Here is a 17,660-nt window from a genome sequence, read left to right on the forward strand (position 1 = left end):
ACCTAGGGTGAAATTGACTCTTTTTTACCATGATGCTGTGTGGCTTATGCAAACTTTGACTGGGACAAAATCGTATCCCTAACAGCGGGGTCCTGGCCTGTGACTGGAGCTCCTAGCACTGCAGTTATACCAATAATAAGGATGTTAGACTGGGACTTTGAGACCTGGGTCCAGCTCTGCCAGACTTCCTGTGCTGTGTAAGTGCCTAAAGAGGCAGTTAGGTACCTAGGCGTTTTTGAAAATCCCCTAACTCCTGTTGCAGTTAATGGGATTCAGACACCCTAGGTGCTTTTGAAAACCTCGCTTGGTGCCTATCGGCATCTTTAGGCATTTAAATACTTTGAAAAATCTGACCCTTAGTCTCCCTGGAATTTTATAGCTGAGCCCTGCCTCACAGGGGTGTTGTGAGGATAAATACATTAAAAAAAGAAAGATTGCGAGGAGCTCAGATGCTACACGGGCAGGGAGAGCACAGAAATACCAAATGTGGCCCTTAGAGCACATCCTGCATGTTGTGTACAAATTAGAGTACCCGTTGGTATGCACAGACTGTGTTGTTTATGAGTGATGTGTTTGTTTACTATTGACTCATTTTTGGCATTCACTGCTAGGCATTCTAGATTTTAAAAAATATGCCCGCCAGCTAGTTTGGAATGAGAATCTTATGTGTCGCTTTAACAGCAGGTAACATGGTTTGTCTGTAGCTCCAATAGCATGACTTACATACTGTACATTTCTCTCTGTTTTTGTTAGTCAAGAAGAAGGGTACGACTGGCCTTAAACTGAGCAACCTGATGAACCTCGGGAGAAAAAAATCCAGCACATTGGAGAGTCCAGAGAGGGCACTAGAAACTTCCAGTAAGCGACCAGAAGGATGTTACCATGAAAGAGAACCCACAATTTTGTATTTTCAGCCTAGCACCCTTAAGATAATTGTGCTCACAAGAGCAGATAGCAGCATGAAGGATGAGTTGCCAATCAGCCATCAGCCCCTGAAAACATCAGAGATAGACGTAGAAGGCCTCTGTGCTTCCCTCCCCAGAAAGCAACATAAGACATAGGGTTCCTGAGCACCCAACAAGGAGAGGTTTGTGTGGGATTTAAAGCTTTGGGTGAACAGGGCTCCATAGTTTTGCATAAGCTTTGACTAAGGGCAGGTCTACACAGAAAGCTTCCATTGGCATAGCTATGTCTCTTGGGTGTGAAAAATCTACAATCCCTGAGTAACGTAGTTAGCTGACCTACTCTGGTGTAGGCAATGCCAGGTTGATGGAATAATTCTTCTGTTGACCTAGCTACCACCTCTCAGGGAGGTATATTAACTACAGCAATGGGAGAACCCCTCCTGTCGCTGTAGGGAATGTCTATGCTGAAGCGCTGCAGTGGTCCAGCAGTTTAAGTGGAGACATAGCCTAAGCATCCACAGTTGTTTGCTGCTCTGAACCTAACCTGAATTCTGAAGGTAAAAGTGTGACCAGTTTTCCACCCAGGATGCATGTCACAGCAAAATTTGGCTCCAAACCTTTACAGTTAACCTATGTGTAGTGAGCCCTCTGCCTTTTAAACCAGCAAGCTGAGAACCAGACACGTCTCTGTTGACATACTGGCCCAATGGAGGCTTCAAATGTGCATGTGATTCCCAAGCCTACGTCCCAATGTGGTGGAAGATGTTACTAAGCCAGCATGTGCTTGCTTGCAGGTTACCTGAACATACTCGTGAACAGCCAGTGGAGATCCCGTTGGTGTCACATAAAAAATGGTCACCTTCATTTCTACCAGGACAAGAACAGAAGTAAATCTGCACAGCAACCTCTGAGTCTGGTGGGCTGTGAAATTATTCCAGACCCCACCCCTGACCATCTCTATTCTTTCCGTATTCTGCACAGTGGGGAAGAACTAGCCAAATTAGAGGTATGGTGGCCTCTGTTTCTCCTAGGAAACTGTCGGGAAGGTAGCCATAAAAATTCCTACCGCCCTGCAGGGTAAACTCAGCTGAGTAACATTCTCAGAAGTAACTCTCTTTAGCCGCAGATAAAATGTTAAGTCTCCAGGACTGCTGGTAACTGGAAATAGACCTTCTTCATATTATGAAGAACACTAATCTTAAAAGGCCAGGATCTCAGCTGGCATAAATTGGTGTAACTCCATTGACTTGCCATTCACTTACACCAGTTAGGTTCTGGCCCAGAAAGCACAAGTAAATCTATTCATATCTGCTACTTTCACTTGACTGTATCCTGGACTGTTTATCTCTAATCTTAGTTTCCTCTGACATCAGCATGACTGGAGTAGGAGGAGGACAATGTGAGCAATTTCCTGTGTTTTCCAGTGGGTGGAATATTTATAGCTAAACAACAGGCTTGAAATGACTGCTACAAGGTCTGAAGGTGTTTTGTTTAGCCGACCGATCGCTGTATGTCTGAGGTGCCCAGTAAATCATAGACCATATGTCTGCTGGCAGATTTAAAAGCTAAAGAGGTGCTTGAAAAAATAACAGCAGTTTGTAAATGGGAGAAACTAAACTTCATCAGAGTGTCACAGTCAAGGTCCAAGCTGACTGGTTGGTTTCCAGGCAGTACTAGAACATTGCACTAATTTTACTGGACTGGGAGGGGGAGGAAGAATTGATTCCAAAATATCGATTCCACATTTTGCCTGATTTAACAAAAATCTGCTTAATTTTAGGGTTATACAAGACCCGGTGACTTTTAACAACAGGGGCCTGTGCAAACTTTATTGCAAACTTTATCCAGTTTTGATTCACATGAGTTCTCTCTCCCACCCCCCACCCCCCCAAGTTTTGCTTTGTTTCTTTGAAATATTGGGGTTCAAGCCTAGTTTTGCAGTGTTTCAGATGGAAGCCATCTGAACCCAGGCGTTCCACAGGGTTCTCCATTAGAGATGGTCTCAAGTCGCAAAATTCCTATCTGGACTGAGAACACTCCAAACAATGAACTGTGGCTCGAGCTGTTGGTGAACATTGAGGGTTTCAGTGTGTCTCATTACAAAGACATGGGCCTTATTGCAAAGTCTGATCTGGATTGGGGTATAGATTTCAAACCTCCCATGCACTTGGAAAATGGTCAGTGGATGTTTGGACACAGGGTTTTGATTCAGACCCATAAATCAGCCTCAGTTCTCTTGAAACTTGTCATGTTCAGAGACCCTGCAGATTTCATTATTCAAGTTTGTGCAGGTCTCCTAATAATAGCAATCTTGAAAGTCCTGTCCTCTACTGGTCAAAGATTGAAAATTCAGTCTTTCCTTGGCAAAATTCGATTGCTTGAAAGACTCCAGCCGGGGTAGGGTTATAGGCAGCTGAGATCTCCTCCACTGTAACAGGGAAAACTTAGAGCCCTGGTCTTGGCAGGGAGGTAAAAGAGGAATTACTTTTAGAAATACTCTAGTTTAAAATATAAATTTAACTATAAAGTCTACGTGTGGGACCTTAATCCTTGTCAATTTGATTAATGTCAAAGCATTGCAGTTTATTTACCCTAACAGACCCAAGTAAATCTGCAATTTACCTTCCCATCTGAACCATATTAAGCATCTTGGAAACTGCTCTCTTTACAGCCATAAAAATCTGTTTCTTTGGCTATGTTGTAGGCCAAGTCTTCTGAGGAAATGGGCCATTGGCTGGGCCTCCTCTTATCAGAGTCAGGCTCGAAAAAGGACCCAGAAGAATTCACCTATGATTATGTCGATGCTGACAGGATTTCCTGCATCGTGAGTGCTGCAAAGAATTCCTTCTTGTAAGTCACAGTGGCAGCATTTTTGGCTCTGAAAAATTCCTTGATCTTCTAGGCAGCTGTAGCTGGTGATGGGGAACAGGTAAGAGAATGGAGTCCGGCCCTCAGCGGGTGGTTGGCTGTGTGATGCATGATGCACTTGATCTCAAAAGAAGAGCAGCAGATCACATTCTCCTGATGCTCAGCTTGAGACACCTAGCTGGGCAATCGGGAAGGCAGTGTGGTGCTCATTCTCCTCCATTGTCACTCACAAGCGGGACTGAGGCAAGGAGACTGTAAATTGCACAAAGGAGCAAACCCTACCTCTGCCACAGAGGATACCCTGGCTGTGGAGTCAGTGTGGAGGGCAGACTGGAAGACCCGGTGTGTAGGGGTGGGGCTGGAGGCTCCATTGCAAATGTCGTTTCCCAGCCATGGGTGGGAACACGGGGGGCACCTGCAGCTTTTGAAAGCATGTTGCCTTGGGTATTTACAGCTTAATGCAAAGGAAGTGCTGTGAGCCCAACACCTATATCGATAACCTGCCCAAGATAAGGACCCAGGAGGAGGAACTCTACGATGACGTGGACCCGCCGGAGGAGACCATGGTACGGCTTTACAATGGCAGCAGCCTTCTGCTAGTTGGGCCATTTGCTTATCCCTTTTCTCAGAGCAGCTGAAAGAATGAGAGTCGCTTTAAAGCTGTTGTGATTCGGGGTGATGCCGATCTGCCCAATGAATACCCCAGGGGGTGGGGTGGGGGAATCCTTAGAGAGCACTCAGACTCTTAGACAAGTAATTGCATTGAACCCCGTGGTCTCTAGATGGCAGCTTTGTAGCTATGGTCTGCTGAAGACAGTCTCACGCATGGATATTTGGCTAGCAGGGCAGCAAAATACTTCAGGGCTAAAGGATAAAGGCTGCTTGAATTGCAGATACCTCTCATTATAAAGGTAGAGATTTCTCACTGAACAGCCAAGGCTTTCTTCAGCAATGCAAGGGGAGATCTTTTCAAGCATCCACTGAAAGTCAAACGCCCTTTGCTCCCTGGGAAAACCACCCAGAAATTTGCTAAATCTTTCAGGAAAATTCCCCTTTCTTCCCTGCGGAGTGTGCCTATCTGCTTACCTAGCTTGTTTATTCAAAAGCAATAACTTGGACTCGCATGGCTTAGGGGATTGTTAGTGGAATACAGAGTCTTTCCTGTCTGGTTTGCTTCTTTGAATTCAGCCCAGAAGGGTCGTGGTTGAAAATCGTTGCCAGTTAACAGCTGTTCACCGGTATGAGTGAAATAGGCTGGTGGTCTCAGTCCGGAACCTTGACCAACACATCATTGCAACTGTTGGAATGGCCACGGACAATGAAAACTGACTCTTACATGAACAGTGGCCCTTTACTTAGGATGGGCAGCGTGAAGCAATTTGTCTTGCTCCTTCCCATAATAGACCTGGCCTGAGGATGATAACAAATTGGTTTTCGTTCACTGCGGGTCTCAGCAAAAAAAGTGTTGGCCTATCATTCAATTCATTTGAAAAATACAGAGAGAGAGGGCAACATTTTCAAAGGCACCTAAATCCTATGAGGAGTCCTAAATCCACTGGCTTTCAATGCGACTTTGGGCCTTAGACTTCTCAATCACATAGGTGCTTATGTAAATGTTACCCCCCAAATCATCCAAGTCAACCTTGTTGTTTCCTAGCATGAGACTGAGATTGTGCCTGCCAGCAGGGATTAGTCAGGATTCTTTTCAGATTATACTTTCTCTTTTGCAGGAAGAAACACCCCAAAGTGAAAGCAAAGACGAACTGGACCAAGACAAAGTGTACCTAGACCTCACACCGGTTAAATCCTTCCTGCACTCCACTGGCAGGAAACCGACACAGCCGTCACCTCCACTCTCCCCATCTGTGGACAGTGCCAGCAGTCAGGCCACAATGGACAATGTATCAGAAACAACTCTATTGGCTAAGGAAGCAGAGACCTGTAGAAAGTCAATGGAAATCCCAGACCAGGTGCTGTAACGACTGCAGTGACAGAGGTCATCAGTTGATTAGTCCCTACTGCCAATTCATTCCTAACATTTTTCTCTCAACAGACACTTCAGGAGAAGACGGAGCTGGAAGAGTCACCATCACAGACAACCACCGTCAAAATCCAGATGCAGCAGCAGAAAATCACCTTCCCCCAGAGCAGTCCTGAGATCAAAGCCACCCCAACAGTCACAGCCAGTCTGCAGTTAGCGTCGGCACCCAGAGAGAAAGTGGAATGGCCCAAGGTGGCAAATACAGGTGGGTCCACTAGACGACATAACTATGCCGCCAAAGGGAATGGTGGATGGGTGCGCAAAGTCCACCACTTATCTGACTGCTAGAATTGAAAGTTTTCTGCACTTGGCTGATCTTATGGTGGTTTTTCATCTGCTAGTGGTGAGTAAGGGCCGCACCCTGCAGGGCACTGGGGAGTGCCCAAACTTTTGTGCAGCCATTTCAGCCAGGATCTCTGCTTTTCCTCCCTCTGTCTACGGCGAAATGGCTCATCTGCTTGGTGACCTCAGCTGTGGCTCCAAAGGTCCAAGCATGCCAGGGGGGCAAAAGAAGGAATGAAATGTGCTTGCTGATGAGTTTGGGACACACAATGCCAAGCTGGGCCAAATCCGTAAAGTGGGTCTGCAGTGGACGCTTGCAATGCTGGCTCTGGCTTGTGTCGATACTGTAAAGCAGAAGGCTTGGCAAGAGGCAGTGGTAAGGGCAAAAATGCAGACTGACTTTGTGGGAGATGTCAGCTTGGTCTCAAAATTAACACCTCTACTTAAAGCAGGGGAGAGGGAGGATACAAAGGTGAAATGAGTCTGCTTTCAAGTGGACACACAGCTTCCAACCAGCCTTCTGGAAAGGCAAAAGAGACCAGGAATCCCTCCCCCAGATTAGTTTCCCAGGGACAATGGGAATAAGAGAGAATAACTGTGAAGCATTCAATGGATATTGCCTTTGAGACAGGATGACGACTTCCTCAGAGGGGGTCGTGGGTGGGAGCTGTCTAGTATGATGATGATAAACCACAGCAACTGGCTAAAACCATTTTGTAAGAGATGCTAAATGTTAAAAAGGATTGACACAGACCATGAAAAAGGGGCTTGCAAAGCAGATCCTGGGCACAGAAAGGAGATCCTTGAGACACAGAAAACAGAGGGAAGAGTCAGAGGGAAGAATGCTATGTAACGTCTTTTCTTTTCACTGTAACCAAACTGGGGGGGCCATATCTAGATTCACTTTTGCGACGCTTGGATCTAGTGTTGTTCTGGAAACTGTTACTTTTGTTTTATAATGCATTTCTCTCTCTTTTTAATAAATCTTGCTTTCAAGAAGACCAAACAAGTGTTACTGTTGCTTGGGTAAATGCCCCAAAGAGAACCACACCCCTCCAAGCAGAGGCAGTGAAGAGGAAAGGGGTCTGAAGCCTCTTCACTTGGTTTCTTGGTCAGACATGGGCTTAAAGGATCTTTGCTACAAGAAACTGTGCGGTGGACAGCCTCTTGAAAGGGATAAGGCTAAAGGCTTAGACACTTGTTTCATGTATTCATAGCACTTTCTGAGTGGCCTAAAATGGGGTTGGCCTCTCATGAAAGAAGCAAAGACACATTCCCTAGCAGGATACATCAAGTGCAAGACCTAAACAGACAACAGAAGTGGGGAGGAGCAGAGGAAGGGGAACCATAATAAGCTCATATGGTTATTCAGTAAGACATGAGAGCTCAGTGGTGATCTAGCCTCCTCCCCACATCTCCCGGGGTGAGGGAAGAAGTGAGAAGACAGATTGGTTAGATGGAGGTGGTTTGGCAGATGGTTTGGGGAAGGGCTTCCATGCGTAAGGTGCCGCATGAAGTCAGATGTGAGAGAAGACAATGAAGGGGACCTGGTGGCATTGGTGGAGTGAGGAGAGGTAAAGGGAGAGCAGGAGGAGGCCAGGTCACAGATATAGGCAGAAGCTGCGTGTTGTAGGGCCTTGAAGGCAAGGAGAAGATGTTTGTGTTGGATGTGTAGCGCAATGGAAGGCCAGCAATTCAGAGATGGGACAGGGTGGTTGAAGTGGTGGGAAAGAGAGAGGATTTTGTCAGTAGTGTTTCAGATGGAGGGACCTGAGGAGAAGGAGTTGAGATGTGGATGAATGCTTTGGCCACTGGGACAGAAAGGAAATGCGGAGGGAGGTGGGGAGGGAGAATGGTGGGTGACAGGATGTGGCCATGGTTTGGATGTGGAGGGAGACGGCAACAGAAGTTAAACACTGATGCTGTGTTCAAGATACAGATAGACACAGCCTATTCCTATCGGGGCCTAAAAGCTAAGGGATGTAGACCTGGAACAAAGCATGAACTGTGTCCAGAGGTGCTGGAACTCCATCAGGAGGAGTAAGTACATTCTGGGACTCTCAGCAGACATATGGCGAGCCTTGCGGTGTCTCCCCCCCCCCGCCCCTCTAAACACATCTACTTTAAGTGTATGAATTAGGAAGCCACCTCCTTCCGTGTTGTTGTAAACCCGGCTCCAGTCCTCCTCCTTGCCCTGACCGCCCCCAAATCACCAGGGTTAAGATTTCAAAACAAGGATTCTGGTTCTCCCCCTCTCTTCCCACGCCCCTCCAAATTTGCATACCCCGGATGACGGTGTGGTGCTGCTCCTCAATTAAGATGAGCTGACTTTAGAAGCCGTGGAGTCGTGGGTCTACAAACTTTCGAGCCAAGACTTTCAGAAGTCACTCGAGATTTTGGGTGCTGCAGTTTGAGGGTGCCTGATGTGAGTCACCTCCAAGAAGCCTGATTTTCCAGAGGATGGGAACTCAGCGCTTTTTGAAAAAATCCATTCAGGTCATTCAGGTTGAGCATTCAGCAACTGCTGTTCCCAAAATCACCAGCAATACCTGAACAGCTGGGCCTTGGCTTGTTTTCAGAGCAGTGTTGTTAAATTGGTGGTGTCCTTTAAAAGCTCACATACAACTGTGTCTTTAAACTACTTTTCTATCTAGAACCCGCTCTCCCGGGGTGACTGGAATATGTCACAGTGTGGATGGTGTTGCCTAGTGAGTTAAGCACAGGACAGGAAACCAGGGACTCCTGATTGCTAAGCCTGGCTCTGCCACTGTTGCCTTTTTTGTTTTAGAGCTGTGAAAATAAGGGATTTTTCAGTCTGCCAGCAAGCCAAACATTTAGAGGTGGGAGGATTATCATTTTGGGCAAACTGAAAACAAAACTATTTGAAATTTTTGACACATTGAAAAGTTGGGGGAAAATGTTGTGGGTCAAGTGAAATGTTTCGACAGACTTGAACCATTCCATTTCGAGTTCAACCATTTTTAAACATTTTGGGTTTTTTTAAAAAGAAATGTGGAAACACTCATTTTCAACCGAAAAACTGACATGGTTTGTTTCCAAAACTAAATGTTTGGGGTTTTTTATTTTATTTTTTTAAAAACCAAAACAATTTGGCAAAACTGACATGAATTCATGGAATGTTTTTGAGTCACCAAAACTGTATTTTAACTGGAAAACATTTTTGGCTGAAAAATGTCCCCCAGGCTGGACTGTTTTTTCCATCATTAAAATGGAGACAATATCTCAGAGGGGTGTATGAGATTTAATTCACGGAAGCTGCATAGTGGTATATCAGGCCTAAGTGATCGTATTACTTTCTGGAGCGGTTTGCTTTGCTTTGATGGATACATGAAGACACTGAAAACTTTTTCCCTGTAGCCTCGTCCATGGCTAAGCCTGGCTTTGCTGATGTGTTTGCAGTGCCTGTAGAAACCAAACTGGGCAAGAACAGGATGGAGGCTGAGGTGAAGCGGTACACCGAGGAGAAGGAGCGGCTGGAGAAAGAAAAGGAGGAAATCCGGTCTCAGCTGACCCAGCTTCGGAAGGAGAGACGGGAGCTGAAAGAGACATTAGCTAGCTGTCCAGGTAGGAGCCCAGGGAAATTTCAGCTCAAAGGAGCAAGTTCTGAAACAGACCTAGGCACTGGCAGAGAGACCATTAGGAGTGGCATATGATGCTTTTGCAGAAGAGGAAGGATGTATCCAATGGTTCAGGTGCTAGCCTAGGACTTGGGAGTCCCAGGTTCAATTCACTGCTCCAAAACTGACTTCCTGTCTGGCCTTGGGCAAGACACTTAGCAAATACCTTTGAGGCTCTAAGCCTAAAGTGCTATTTTAGTGGGAGTTAGCTGCCTCAATACCTTTGAGGATCTGGGCCTTGGTCTCTCTGTGCCTCAGGTCCCCATCAGTAAAATGGGGATAGTAGCACTGCCCTACTTCACAGGGATGTTGTGAGGATAATTATATTAAAGAGTGTGAGACGCTCAGCTATTGCAGTGATGGAGGCCACCTAAGTACCATAGATATCGAAGATCCACGGAGCACTCTGCACTGATTTACATAATGGTGACTAGACTGGGGTGGGAATAGGCTCTGGGAATTAGTGATGTAGTGCCAACCATTTAATGTTAAGTTTTGGTCCCTCACTACACATCTGAGCTAGGAGGAGACGGACCCCTAACTCGTTATCATGGGTCTATGCAGTTAGTCACGTACGATTTGGAATACTCCTTGTAGCATACACAGGCTGAGCATGTCTGACAACGGCTCCCACTAGGGGCTGGGGCCAGGGCACGAGGCTGCCGGCAGACATAACCATACTCAGTGTGTTACAAGGGACACCGGACTGTACAGTCATTAGTGTTCTTATTCCGATCACTAGTCCTCCCTCACCAAGTCATGCAAGTCTCCCGTCACACATACTAACCTGCCCAATCCCAGTTATGGAGGGACAATTACCGAGATCCTCCTCTAACAATAGAGCCTTCAAGGGTTGGTATGCAGGTAATTGCCCTTTTACACTCTGTCTGCTGACAAATGCATGAAATCCACTGAGCGTCTGAGTCTTGCCTGAGAAAAGCAGCATATGCACGGGAGATCTGTGAGTGCAGTTATCCTCATGGTGCCCTGGCTCAGCTGGGTGCGTGTATTTATTTCGTCTTCCCTCTGCAGATAGCAGCCTGGTGGCTAATGTGGAGCAGAAGCTGAAGGAAATAGACGAGGAGTGCAAAAAGAAAGAGAGCAGGAGGGTTGACCTGGAACTGAGCATTGTGGAAGTGAAAGAGAACCTGAAGAAAGCAGAGTCTGGCCCGGTGACACTTGGCACAGCTGTGGACACCACACACCTGGAGAACGCAAGCCCCAAAGTATGTGCCGCGCTAAACAGCTGCTGTTTCCCAGCCAAGTGGCAGGGAGTTGCTAATCAAGGCCTGGCTCTGGGGAATTGAAGTGCTTTACATCTCCCCTGTGGTAGCTACTACTAGATAATCTCAGGATTGCAGCCTCACAAATAGGGATGGGCCCAAACCTGAAGCCCAGATCCTGCCACTTCTGCACTGTGGATAAGGAGAGATGAAAGGTGCTAGCTGGGCCCTGGGGAGACCTGAGTTTAATTCTCTGCTCTGCCACAGGCTTTGTGCATGGAGAGGTGACATGTGTGTATATGGAGGTGAGGGGGAAACAGGGTCACCCTGGGGTCACCACAAGCCTATGGAGCCAGGCGCCTGCCCTGGTGTTTGTTCAGGTCTCGCACAGGGACCTGGGGGAATTTTACCAGGGCCAGGGGTGGCTAATGTGTAGGATCCCCCAGCCGGGGGACCTTGGAAGCCATGGCTGGAAACCACCTCGCCTCCAGGGGCTTGGGGCAGGACCACTCCTGCATGACTCAGAGTCAGCCTGCTTGGTCCCCCTTCCTGCACGGCAACTGGCGGAGCTGAGCCAGTCATGTGACTTTGGGGGCCAGGTGAGCTGCACTACACCGCCCCCCCCCCCCTCCACAGGGAGAGGCAGGTGCAACAGCTGGGTGCTGCAGGGAGGGACCATTGCTTTCTGGAAGGGAAGACTGGGGGTGAGGGAGGGAGTGTGACACAAGCTGTTCAGGGGATGGCCAAAACTTTAAATTGTGCCCCCCACACACTGTTGCGTTGCCTCTGTGTGCGTGACTGTAGGCAACTCACTTAGGCCCAGACCCACAAAGGTATTTAGGTACCCATTGACTAACCCACTGATTTCAAAGGGGAGCTAGGTGCCTAAATACTTTTTGAGGCTCTGGGTCTGAGTGTGTCTGTGCCTCAGTTCCCCATCTGCAAATTGGTGATAATAGCACTGCCCTGCCTCGCAGTGGTATTGTGAGAAAAGATGCATTAAAGAGCGTGAGGCGTGCTGAGATACTACACTAATGATGGCCAGTAACTACCTAAGCTCATTAGATCCAAACTTTGAACCTTGTGTCCATCCCTTCTTGTAACCTTTGTCCGTATTGATGGCTGAAGCCAAACAACATGGTAGCCTGCAGTGTACTTGGTTGATAAATATAGAAATTACGGACCAAAAAGACCTATTGGGACTCACCCTTGAAGAACTGAGCCACAAAGAGCCACAGTGTAATCCCCAGTTTGCCTCTTGATGATGTGATACTCATGTTCGTGCCATTGCAATTGCACCCCTACAATTCAGCCTCATTGCTAGGTTGATGCCTCAGCATGGATCGGCTCTTAGAGTTAAGCAGAGTGGTTAGCTATTTTCTGGCAGGTGACTAATGACGGGACAAGTTTAGTAACACAAAACCATCATGGTCACAACACTTACTTTTATTGTAAATACAGGTAAAAATGGCTAGTCCAGCAAGTGGCACAGAGAACTCCCCGGTCAACTCGGCAACAGCATTAAAAAACAGGCCTTTATCCATCATGGTTACAGGAAAAGGGACGGTTCTACAGAAAGCAAAGGTAAGGCCCAGTTTAAGGTGGGGAGCAAAACGAATCCCCTTGGAACAGATGCGTATGCTCAGCTGTCATTGAACTCTGTGTGCATCATTCGGTTCCATTCTCTTCTTTCAAAATCCTTTGCTTCCAGTCTTGCCTTCTCAGCACTGGAAAGTGGCTGCAGACTGCGATTGACCTGTGACGGGCAGGAATGAGAACCATTCTTCTGTGCCTTGGTCTGTTGCTCAGAGCTGATTAGCCTTGGTAATGGTTTTGCCTTGGTGGGTGTCTGCATCTGGACAGGCACCTTCATCTTCTAACTGCAATTTAACTTCCTGGCTATGGCTCTTAGAACACTCTCTGTCTTTACACACCCACACTGAGCTGAGCAGTATTGGACATGCTAAAGGCACCACAATGTAACAACCCAAGCATTAAAAATCAATCTGTCGAACACACCCTTCTTCAGAAACTTGCCTAATCTTTGAAGCACAGTGAGGGAAGGTGAAGACAGGTCATGCTGTATGCGTAGGACACAAGACAGGAGCAGTTTCCCAGCTCCACTCACTGCGTGACCTTCAGACAGCAACTTAACCCCTCTCAGCCTCAGTGGGCACTTTTGTAAAAGGGCGGGTGTGCTACTTGGTGGCCTCTGTTAAGCAGAGGGCCATACAAACACTTGAGACACTAGGTGGGTAGGGTAATACCTTTTACTGGACTAACTTCTCTTGGTGACAGAGACAAGCTTTCAAGCTACAGAGTTCTTCTTCAGGTTGGTGTAGTTTGAAAGCGTGTCTCTCTCACCAACAGAAGTTGGTCCAGTAAAAGATATTACCTCATCTACCTTGTCTCGCTAGTATCCTGCACCCAACACTGCAAACATACGAACACTAGGTTGTATTTATGATGGCCTATGTTTTCAGAAGTGACTTGTGATTTTTTTTTTTTTGGGTGCCCAACTTGAGAGCCCTAAACAAGGCCCAGTGTTCATGGGTGGGGGCTCCTCACAGCTAGATCACGCGCCTTTGAAATAGTCATATGCTGGGTACCCACAATTAGTATCCAGTTGTGAGCACTGAGGCCTATCCAACTAAAGTGAGATGGTGAGCTGTGTGTGGTAGGGACCCATGTATCTTTCCCTTTGGGTCCCCCCCCCGTACTCCATATTCTCTGTCCTATCGCAGATGGACACGTAAAATGTCCCAATCAGACTCTGCCCCTTAGGGCCACATTAGTGCCTTTTATCACACAACACCTATCTGGAAAAGCTACGAAACTAGCTGAGCTGCCGTCACACCCTTCTTAAAACTCCTTTCACGAATGCTCATCTCCTTTTCAGTGCAATATGCTCTCTCTCAGGCCTGGTCCCTAACTGCGGGTGTAGTTACTGTCTACTTTAGGTTACAAACATGTCTGGGTGTAGAAGTCCCTGGCATCTTATGTGGCTACAGTGCTGTGGCCTGTGAGTGGTACCACTGAAATATCTTAACCCCTCAGAATACTGGCTGAGTGAGCTTGAAACTGTAGGTGGAGGAATGAATGATTATAGGATACAAATTCACTTACGCAAAGACTAATGCTATTGGATTCCTTTCTGGAGCACGTGGGACAGAATTGTCTTCACAGAGGTTTGTGGTGTTGTTTTTTGGCAGGAATGGGAGAAAAAAGGAACCAGTTAGGATGACTACATTTTCAAGGATGGACTACAAAGACTGGAATTGCCTATACCTGGACCAGAGGATTCAGTCATTTTTAGGCGAAGGGCCAGGCTAGAGCGGCAAGCCATCCTGTCCTCTATCACCACCCTGGGCCACTTGCTCAGTCAAAAGCCGTGGGACAATCTGTGATCATCAAAAACCATCCTGCCCATTCCCGTGGCACAGCTGAGAATAACACAAATGGCAAGTCTTGGAATCAGCCTCCTACCCTGATTGATGTAAACAAGACTGTTACTGTACAGAGGGCTGGTTTGCATATGTCTACTTTGAAGTTCTATCATTGCATTATTAATGTTTCTTTATTAGTGATATCTCCCCTTGTAGCAGAGTGAGAGGGCGATGTGGTGCTTGTCTTTACAGGCCTGTGCTTCCTATACTCAACCGTCACTCCCAGCCAGTGTGGCTCAGGAAGGTGGCCACGCAGAAGTAGGGAAAAACCCGTTCTGCTGAGAAGTGAAACCTGCACTATGGAATGGGGAAGCAGCATTAGCCAGGCATAGGAAGTCAAGGTGCGTTAGAAGGAAGCGAGGGGGAGCTAAGAGTACCCCTTATCCAAGTACAAGTCAAGTCCTGGAGTAACTGTCAGTGATACGAACCATGTAGCCACCTCAACTGCTCAGAATCATTTCCCCAGCCTTTCATGTGCCAGAATACAAGGATGATACCTGCTTAATTGTCTGTCTGTCTGTAAGTAAAGGGGCAGGTTTTGGAGCGTGGGAGCCTAGTTCAAAGGGATATGCCCAAAAGTTGTTGCTAGGAGATTGAATTTATCTCGCTTTATGAAAATGGTGAGGATTGTCAAAGAGCCAGAGCCTCACCTGAGAACAATAGGATAGTGTTGGAGGTTACCTGTGAGGGTCTAATAGCAATGTTTGTTACAAAATGAGGGAGTAGCATGCAACCTCCCCGCCCTTCAAATTATGTAGCTTTGGGTTGCTGGAGCCAGAGCCAAATTGCAGGGCTGACCCATAGGGGATGAAGGGAAATAACACCCACCCCCCGCCCAACCACACATACATTTCCCTCATTATTGGTTTTCACATCTGGGCCTAACTCGGAATAGTGCTGCCCTGGCCCATCTTTGTAGAGAAAGAGGTTGCAGTTCTGACTGAAAGCAAGTGGTTCTTATGTGTGTGTAGTACACACATTGTATTATAGCCCCAATATTCTACAGCATATACAGACGTGTCCTGTGAGAGAGACCCCCCTACACTAATGCCCTGCTCATGGGACAGGCTTAGCTGCAGCATCGCCAACCCTCCAGGCTTGCCCTGGAGTCCTCAAGAATAAAAGACTGTCATGTGATGAAACCTCCAGGATTAAGGCCAACCAAAATTGGCAACCTACCTGAGATGAGGTAACAGCCAGAACAGAGGCCTGATTCTTCTGGCTTCCATAGCTGCCATTGGACTTTACACCGCATTGCTGTAACTGTGAATCTAGCTGTATTTGAGGAGTCAGCAGAAGTTTCTATAAAACCCTGTCTGGTGTTAAAGAATTTTTACAACTGAAAAATGGACCCTGGAGTTGGAAGCCTGGTTGGCAAGGACTGAGTCCCACCCACCCACACTTTCCAATAGTAATTGTTGCTCATTGATTTTGCTCTTCTAAAGTTAGACATTTAAACAGGAGGGGAGATGAAATAATCAGCTCACCAACACTGCTGGGGTCCTGGGGACAGGGCCCCCCCCCTCCTAGCCTGTGGAACTGGCAGGCTCCTTCACTATCCAGCTAGGTTGGATTAGCTTTTCTGGAGCCCCTGGTTCTGCAGGCTGCCGTACCAAAGGACACTTCCTGCCACGGCAGCTCTCAGCGCCACAGGACTGGATCCCTAGGGATGCTCCAGCACGGGGGGCAGACTCTGCAGCCGATACCACAGCATGGCCTTCTGCACGCTCACCAGCCCAGCAGGCAAGGAGCTCTAAGAGGGGATGCTGACAGATTTCCTCAGCCCTGGTGTTTCTCCAAGACCAAGTGTGATCTCAGCCTTTAACACTTTGCATGGTCAGCAGCTCCTCTGTGGTGCAATTAACTCACAAGGGTTGGACAAGGAACTACAAGGCTGACTCACTCCACTGTTTAGCCTTCAGCATTAATTGAACCACCAGGGCCAGAAGCAGGCAATCCCGCCAGTGGCCACTAGGTGGAGGCGCAGCATCCCACTTTCCTATTCTCTGGCTTTTTGATTAGCCAATCTGGCCCCACTCCCAGTTAGATCAGGTAAAAGGGGTTCTGCTGTATTAGGCTCATTGGATCCAGCTATTTAACAAGGTTCTTATGCAGCTTCAAAGAATTAACACCCACAAGTCACCTTGAAACTGACTCTCTATGCCAGAGGGGGAGATTAAATGCAAAGGGAACCAATGAAGGCCAGCTCCACAATTTATACCCAGCCCTCCTCCCATTGTTGTTTTTTATTTTTTAAAAAAGCCTCATCTCTTCACTAGCCATACAGTGGTGGTTAGCTGCTTTTCCTTCAGTACTTTCCCTTGACCATCTTGGGAAGAACGCATTAGGGCCCTGACTCGGCAAAGCCTGTCAGGGGAGATTCTGCAAGGCAAGACAGGGCAGTTAGTTCGGCATCAAATGCCAGGTTTGCCTTTGAAAGTCTGCCCCTAAACACAAACGTTGCTGACTCAAGGCCTTGGAGAACAAGGAGTGCGTTCACAAACCTCTCTCTCCCTAGCACTGGTCTCTGCTACGTTCAGAAATGTAACCTAGACAAAGACACAACTGTGGTGGAGGGTCTCACAAAAATCCAGGTTTCTCTCCCCTCAACACAGGTGGGGGTATTGGCCCCACCAAACTTTCATTTTCTACCCATCATGCATTTCCTGTCCCATGAGAGCCTTACCATGTCACCCCCGCCCCCCTTTGCTATAACATGAAAGCTTCACTTTAGCATGTCATTGCATCCTGCCCTGTCCACCCCACACCCTTCTCCTGACATGGTGGAGGAAACCCTCTTACTTGTAGACAGAGCTGGAAGAACAGCTGCCTGATCCTCCATGCCCTGTTGCTGCAGAGTGGTCCTCCTGGTGTATCTATTCCTAGGAATTACATCTAATACTGACTCTTATCAGGGGATTGAGAGCATCGAGCACTTTCCACGTCCACCAACTGGGTGAGTCCTGACCCATGCTGTTTACCTACGACAAAACGTTAAACAGTGAATGCCTCTGTCATTGCCATGGTCTTCCTAATTCAATGCTGTTTTCTTGGGCATAACTGTGACCCATCCCGTGATGCTTTAAAGATTTTTTTTTTTAAATAAAGGTTGAATATGTTAAATTAGGGGGCTGCTTTTTTAAACAGGGTTTGGTGGTGGTGGTTTTTTTTTTTAAAAAGGAACGAGCCAGGGCCATTCCGTCTCCCCAGCTGATCACAAGTGTAACGGGTGTTACAGCCTTACACAAACCCAGAAG

The 17,660-nt window shown here is 47.3% G+C and overlaps 1 protein-coding gene across 3 annotated transcripts in view; it reads left to right on the forward strand.

The window, feature by feature from the left end:
* The window catches only part of AFAP1L2 (actin filament associated protein 1 like 2), a 121,317-nt gene extending 103,657 nt beyond the window's left edge, over positions 1-17,660 (forward strand). For 2 of the 3 annotated variants that reach the window (XM_043550933.1, XM_027818747.3), the window contains 10 exons: positions 754-858; positions 1,700-1,911; positions 3,610-3,755; positions 4,228-4,339; positions 5,504-5,743; positions 5,827-6,019; positions 9,517-9,681; positions 10,767-10,960; positions 12,419-12,541; positions 14,170-17,526. In XM_043550933.1, the coding sequence (XP_043406868.1) occupies positions 754-858; positions 1,700-1,911; positions 3,610-3,755; positions 4,228-4,339; positions 5,504-5,743; positions 5,827-6,019; positions 9,517-9,681; positions 10,767-10,960; positions 12,419-12,541; positions 14,170-14,196 (1,517 nt within the window). In that variant the 3' untranslated portion in view covers positions 14,197-17,526. Of the gene's footprint in view, positions 1-753; positions 859-1,699; positions 1,912-3,609; positions 3,756-4,227; positions 4,340-5,503; positions 5,744-5,826; positions 6,020-9,516; positions 9,682-10,766; positions 10,961-12,418; positions 12,542-14,169 lie in introns of all 3 variants that reach the window. The other variant, XM_027818748.3, reaches the window with a different exon arrangement.

Source organism: Chelonia mydas, chromosome 7 (assembly GCF_015237465.2).
Source record: "Chelonia mydas isolate rCheMyd1 chromosome 7, rCheMyd1.pri.v2, whole genome shotgun sequence".
Classification (NCBI taxonomy): domain Eukaryota; kingdom Metazoa; phylum Chordata; order Testudines; family Cheloniidae; genus Chelonia; species Chelonia mydas.